A 6,499-nucleotide genomic window follows, 5' to 3' on the forward strand; every position below is an offset into this window, starting at 1 on the left:
TTAGAACGCAAATCAACTTTTTATTTCAAACGCAAATCAACTTATTCCAAACGTTGCGATTCTGAGGGGGGGGGCACGAGGGCCCCTTGGTTGGACATGGACGAGAAAGGAAGAAAGGTCAGTCCCAGCCTCAGTGCCGGAACAGATTCTGGGGGACCCCCTGAGCGCCTCCGTGCAGGCTCGCACACAGCCCGGGGAGCCTGGGGACCCCCCCCCGTGTGCGGCCGGCTCGGAGGTGAGCGGCCCGGGCTCCAGGGGCTTCCGGGTACATCAACAGCGGCCGGTGCTTTCTCTGGGTTCAGGGGGCTGGGGGGGCGCTGAAAGCTTGGGGGGATGCCGTAGAAGCTTAATTTTAGGGGGGTGGATCCCCAAAGGTGCAGCATGGGGGCCTGGCCCCAAGTTGGACCCGCGGCCTCTCCTCTGTCCGGTGCGGGGAAGGGCGCGGGCCGGAGCCGCTCCTCGGTGCGGGCTCGGCGCTCACAGGTGCTCGCTGCGACGGGGACAAAGCGACAGGCCGCGGGTCACCGGCCCAGCCCGGAACCCGCCGGCCGGGCCGCCCCGGAGGCCAGCAGGCCTCTGCACAGCCCTCGGGGAGACCCCGGGGGGGCGGCGGGACCCGCACCGGTCCCCGCCCGGCGCACGCACCTGGCGACCTGGGCCAGGATCTCCTTGATGCGGACGATGAGCCTCTCGTGCTGCGCCGGGTCGCGCTCGATGGCGCCGTGCAGCCGCGCCATGTAGAAGTCCAGGGTGCTGAGCGTCGGCGTCTCGCCGGTGCCTGCGGAGGGCGCGGGGCGGGGGAAGGGGGAGTGAGGGCCGGCGGGGGCGTGGCCCGGCGGGGGAAGGGGGAGTGAGGGCCGGCGGGGGCGCGGGGCGGGGGAAGGGGGAGTGAGGGCCGGCGGGGGCGCGGTCTGCGGTGGGCGCGGGGCGGGGGAGTGAGGGCCGGAGGGGGCGTGGCCTGCGGAGGGCGCGGGGCGGGGGAGGGGGGAGTGAGGGTCGGCGGGGGCGTGGCCTGCGGAGGGCGCGGGGCGGGGGAAGGGGGAGTGAGGGCCGGCGGGGGCGCGGTCTGCGGAGGGCGCGGGGCGGGGGAAGGGGGAGTGAGGGCCGGCGGGGGCGTGGCCTGCGGAGGGCGCGGGGCGGGGGAGGGGGGAGTGAGGGTCGGCGGGGGCGCGGCCGGCGGGGGCGTGGCCTGCGGAGGGCGCGGGGCGGGGGAGTGAGGGCCGGCGGGGGCGTTGCCCGCGGTGGGCGTGGCCGGGGGGAAGGGAGGAGTGAGGGTCGGCGGGGGCGCGGCCGGCGGGGGCGTGGCCTGCGGAGGGCGCGGGGCGGGGGAGGGGGGAGTGAGGGCCGGCAGGGGCGCGGCCCGCGGAGGGCGTGGTCCGGAGGGGGCGTGGCCGGCACTGACAGCGGGCCAAGGGGCCGAGACCCGGATGAGCCCGGACAGGACCCAGGGACCGGCCTGGAGGAGTTTGGAGTCTTAGGGGCGAGCGAGGGACGAACTTAGGCGGCCTGGGGGAGGACGAGGAGACCGGCAGGGACAGAGGTGAGGACGGACAGACGGGAGCCGGCGCCGGCGGACCCGACAACGGGCGGGGCCTGGCGGCTATGGGCGTGACCCGGCGTGACCTCGGGCGGGACCTGATAGCCGTGGGCGTGAAAGCGCAAGACGGAGGGCGGGGCCTGGCGGCTGTGGGCGAATCAAAGTGGGACGGGGGCGGGGCCTGGCGGCTGTGGGCGAATCAGAGCCGGACCAAGCACGGGGGCTGGGCGGCTCACCGGGCACCGGCAGCGAGGCGAAGCTGGCGGTGAGCGCCTGGCGCACGGCCTGGAGCTGCTGCTGCAGCGCCAGCGTCCTGCGCTCCTCCAGCGCCAGCTCCTGTTCCAGGCGCTCGCGCGCGCTGCTCATGCTCTGCGTGTGTCTCTGCAGGACGGCGTTCTGCTCCTCGAAGGCCACGTTCATCTTCCGCAGTCGCCGCAGCTCCGCCTCCCGCGCTGCACACGGGGGGGGGGGGGCGGGCGGGGGGGCGGGGCAGGGGGAGGGGAGGGGGAGGGTCAGAGCCCGGCTCCTCCATCCCTACCCCCCACCCCCCACCGCGGCCTTTGCTCCCTCCTCCAGCCTCCCTCCCTCCCTCCCACCACCGCTGACCAGTTCCCAGGATCCAATGGGCGCTCACCTTTGTTTTGGTCTAGGAACTCTTCAGTAAAGATGGGAACGTCGAAGGTGGAGAAGCCCTCGCAGTCCCCACCCTGGGACAAATTGTTTCTTTAGGGGAGCAGCCACAGGACCTAGAGGTGCCTTGATGGACTCCCGGCGACCCTGCCCACCTGCCATCCCCACGGCCAGCGGCGGTCACTTCCTGCCCTGCGCACGGGTCACTCGGGACCTTCCGTCCCCAGGTACTTTCTAAAGGGTCCTTACCTTGTGTCCGTTCAAGAGCGTGTTCATGAGCCCGGAGCCCGAGTCCTCTGGTGCGGAGGCAGGGGAGAAGAGTCAGCCCTGTCAGTCAGCCCTGCCCACCCTGGGCCACGCCCCCCACCTGTGCACCCCCATCTGGCCACTGGCTAGTTATGTGATCACCTTGCGTGGAGCTGGGTGGGGGTTTGCGACTCACAGGTGCTCGGGGCCCGCCCACCTTTTTTTATCTTCTTCTCTTGAATCTTCTCGCTGCACACCTTGTAGGCCTCTGATTGCTGGTAGGCCCGCAGTTCCTTCAGATACTGCTGCTTCTCCTTCTCTGCCTCATCCAGGTACCTCTGGAAATGCAGCAGTACACAATCACTGGGCCTAGCCAGATGGTGGAGAGCCCCCAGGGACAGGCCTGCGGCCACCCCCAGCTCTGGCAGTGCCCCCTCCCAGTACTGGGCTTCCTGTAGTTCCCTATGTCCTTTACCTGCTCCTCAAGGGGCCTCCTTAGCTGCCACTCCACCCCCCCACAACCCTAACTCTCCCAACTTGGGCTCTCAGAAACCATCTCTGGCCTCCCGGACCTCTGCACATCTCCCCTCAGAGTCTGGCTTGAGGACTTGCCTGCTCTCCTGCACTGTTTTTGCTGACTGAAATCTCAGTTTCAGAAGGTGGTTTGAACTTCATCTCCTCTTCGTTACTGAAAGATTTCTTTTTCTTTTGGTGCCAATACTGGGGCATGAACTTTTGGCCTGGGTACTGTCCTTGATCTTGCTTTGCTCAAGGCTAGTACTCTATCACTTGAATCACAGCTCCAGTTCTGGCTTTTTTTTTTTTTTTTTTTTGTAGTTAATTGGACATGAAGAGTCTCACACACTTTTCCTCCTAGCCTCAGATCTCAGCCTTCTGAGTAACTAGGATTTCAGGCATGAACATTTTAAACTAATTGCCAGAACCCTGGTGGCTCACGCCTATAATCCTAGCTACGCAGGAGACTGAGATCTGAGGATCATAATTCAAAGCCAACTGGGGCAGAAAAATTCATGAAACTCTTATCTCCAATCAACACACAAAGCCAGAAGTAGCTTGTGGTAGAGTGTTACCTTTGAGTGAAAAATCTAAAGAGCAGTGCCCAGGCCCTGAATACAATCCCCAGTATTGGCACAAAAATAAAAATAAAGTCAGGATTTTAAAATCAGAAGTTTGCAATTTAAAAAAAAAGCCCTTGGGCTGGGAATGTGACCTAGTGGTAGAGTGCTTGCCTAGCATGCATAATGCCCTGGGTTCGATTCCTCAGTACCACATACACAGAAAAAAAGCTGGAAGTGGTGCTGTGGCTCAAGTGGTAGAGTGCTAGCCTTGAGCAAAAGAACTCAGGGAGAGTGCCCAGGCCCCGAGTTCAAGCCCAGGACTGGCAAAAAAAAAAAAGGGGGGCATCATGACATATTTAAACCTAACCTTGTTAGTTATTAAGCTGTGAATCTGTTCCGGTCTGTTGCTAACTATTGCTGGTAGAAAACCTTCGGTGGCCCCACCTACCTGCTTCTCTGCAGGCTGCAGTTTGCTCCACTCGGCACCCAACATCTTGGTGATCTCCGGAAAGGGCAGGTCTGGGTGGCGGGTCCGGATCTGCTCCCGCCTCTCGTTCAAGAAGCGCACGTAGCCCGTAACGGGGGCCTTGGGACCATTGGGCAGAATCTTCTTCCGCTTCTTACCCTTGGGCCAGCCACGTTTCTTCACAGGCTGCGGGACAGGACTGGGTTGTTGTGATGTCCGGAGAGCAGGGACAGGGCCAAGCATGGCAGGGGCTGGGCTAGTAATAGCCAAAGGGCAAAAACTAGGGAAATGGAGTAACCAGAGAGTCCCTACTGGGGAGACTGATTCCAGGCTCTGTAACTCTAGCTACTCAGGAGGCCAGACCAGGTACACAATCCAAGAAAACGCTTATCTCCAAATAACCAGCAAAGTGGAGGTGCGGCTCAAGCAGTAAGGCACCACCCTTGGGTGAAAAACCTATGCAAAACCACAAGGCCCTGGGGCTGGGAAGGTGGCTCAGTGGTAGAGCACTTGCCTTGCATGCATGAGGCCCTGGATTCGATTCCTCAGCACCACATAAGAAAAAAGAAAAAAGTCGGAAGTGGCGCTGTGGCTCCAGAGGTAGAGTGCTAGCCTTGAGCTGAAGAGCTGAGGGACAGCGCCCAGGCCCAGAGTTCAGGCCCCACGACCGGACCCCCCCAAAAAAACCCAAAAAAACCCACAAGGCCCTGAGTTAAAGCCCCAGTGCTGACACCATTAAAAAAGAGAGAGAGAGAATAGGAGGACACTCCCTGGCCAGGGATGAGGGTAATCCAACATTGGGGACCCAGGCTGGCTCGGATGTGGGCATGGGTCCTGGTGGGTGGCTGCCCACAGGGATGCAGCCATGGGCCGGGCCTTCAGTGCCAGCAGAGCTAGAATTGGGCAGTGGGCGTGGCCTCTGTGGGGGCGTGGCCTCGTGCTGGAGGCGGGGTCTCTGCTCCGATCCGGAACCGAGGCTGAGGGAACCTAGGCTGGGGCGGGGCTTCAAGGCCTGGGGGCGAGGCCCCGGGCCAGGGGACCTGGGCGGGAGGACGGGGACTCACCTCCTCCTCCGGGGACGCCTTCTCGCCGGCCCGGGGAGCCTCGCCGCGCTCCTGCTTGACAGCCACCACGAAGCCCCCATGCTGGCCCGGAGGAGCCTTGCCGCCCGCCGGTCTGGGGTCATGGGACACCAAGGTCGTACCGGTCCCGAGAAGTTCCTCACGACCCCCCCCCACGCCCTCCCCTGCGTTTAGAGACCACGGATGGCCGAGGTGGGCTCGAGGGGGCACGCTAACGGGAGACCGTCGAGGGTCCTGGAAGCCGGGAGGGTTTGGGAGCTGTCCGTGGGGGCGTGCGGGCCCCGTGCGGGGGGGGGGCACACAGACCCCCGGGGAGGGCTGGAGCGGGAGGGGGGGACACACAGACCCCCGGGGAGGGCTGGGGCGGGGACGGGCCCGGGCGGGGGGGGGGGGGCGGCTCACTCACGCGGCGGCCGCGCCGGGCTGCTTGGGGCCGTGGGACATGGCCGCTCGGGGCCGGATCTGGAACACAGACGCGGGCAGAAGTGAGGGGCGCCCGAGCCCCGGATGGCGGGCTCCGCCCTCCGCCCCGACCCGGAGCCCTGAAAGCCGGCGCCTGGGGGGGCCGGATCCGGGGGCGGGGAAGTCACTGAGGGCGGGCGCCCCAGGAATCCTTTGTTGGGTGATCAACCCCGCCGGGAGGCTTGGGTCAGCGACTCGCCAGCCTGGAAAACACCCCATCCCGGACTCGGGACCCCCGCGCCCCCGCCCCACCGCCGGGCCCCCGAGTTCCGCGGCTGTTTTCACCTCCAAAGAAACTTTCCCGGACCTTTCGACTGCGGCGACGCTCCAACCAACCGCCCCGCGCCCGCCCCTGCCTGTCTGTCGCCCCGCCCAGCTCCGCCCCCCGGCATGCTAATAAAAGCCCTACCCGATGCACCGATTGGCTGTCTCTCTCCCCTGGGCCGTGACCATGCAGATGAGGGTCGGCGCGCCCGTCTGTGATTGGCTGGAAAAGCATCTGAGCCGCGTGGGAGGTGGGTAGGGAAAGCTGCGGGTGGTGCGTCAAGTTCGGCTGCGCTCGGACCCGCTCGGGACCAATCTGAAGCGCGTGTGGGCGGAGCTCCTTAAGCGCCAGTAGGCGCGACGCGGGCTGCTCCTCCTCCCGGGCCCAAAAGCGAGACTCCCCGCCCCGGCCAGATCCGGGCAACTGTGGATCCGGGGCGGGCCCCGCCCCTGTTGCTATGGGGACGGCCTTTGGTTACCATGGAAGGAGTGAAGCTCCTAAGCGGTTGTATCCCGCGGTAGGGCAAGACGGACCAGTTCTTATCATCCTGCAAAAAGCAAAAGCTGTGTGTGTGTGAGACCTCATTTATTCCCTCGGAACCTCTGCTCTCGGTCCACCCTTGACTTTTCTGCCTGTTCAATGGATCCATTATAAAACTGATGTTCAGGTCCCAGAAGCTGGGATGCTGCGACGCATGTGGGCCAGGCTGGAGCAGGAATCAGGAGCTGGGAA

The 6,499-nt window shown here is 64.6% G+C and overlaps 1 protein-coding gene across 1 annotated transcript; it reads right to left on the minus strand.

The window, feature by feature from the left end:
* Hmg20b (high mobility group 20B) lies at window positions 1–5,857 on the minus strand. The gene is made up of 10 exons (XM_070002462.1): window positions 5,788–5,857; window positions 5,447–5,502; window positions 5,023–5,134; window positions 3,941–4,144; window positions 2,631–2,751; window positions 2,417–2,463; window positions 2,172–2,244; window positions 1,774–1,989; window positions 646–778; window positions 1–490 (listed from the first exon to the last, which is right to left on the minus strand). The coding sequence occupies exons 2-10, from the start codon at window positions 5,482–5,484 to the stop codon at window positions 478–480; spliced, it is 957 nt and encodes a 318-aa protein (XP_069858563.1). The 5' UTR covers window positions 5,485–5,502; window positions 5,788–5,857; the 3' UTR covers window positions 1–477.
* Window positions 5,858–6,499: the final 642 nt, after the last annotated feature.

Source organism: Dipodomys merriami, unplaced genomic scaffold, assembly GCF_024711535.1.
Source record: "Dipodomys merriami isolate MVZ:Mamm:240054 unplaced genomic scaffold, mDipMer1.0.p SCAF_6, whole genome shotgun sequence".
NCBI lineage: Eukaryota > Metazoa > Chordata > Mammalia > Rodentia > Heteromyidae > Dipodomys > Dipodomys merriami.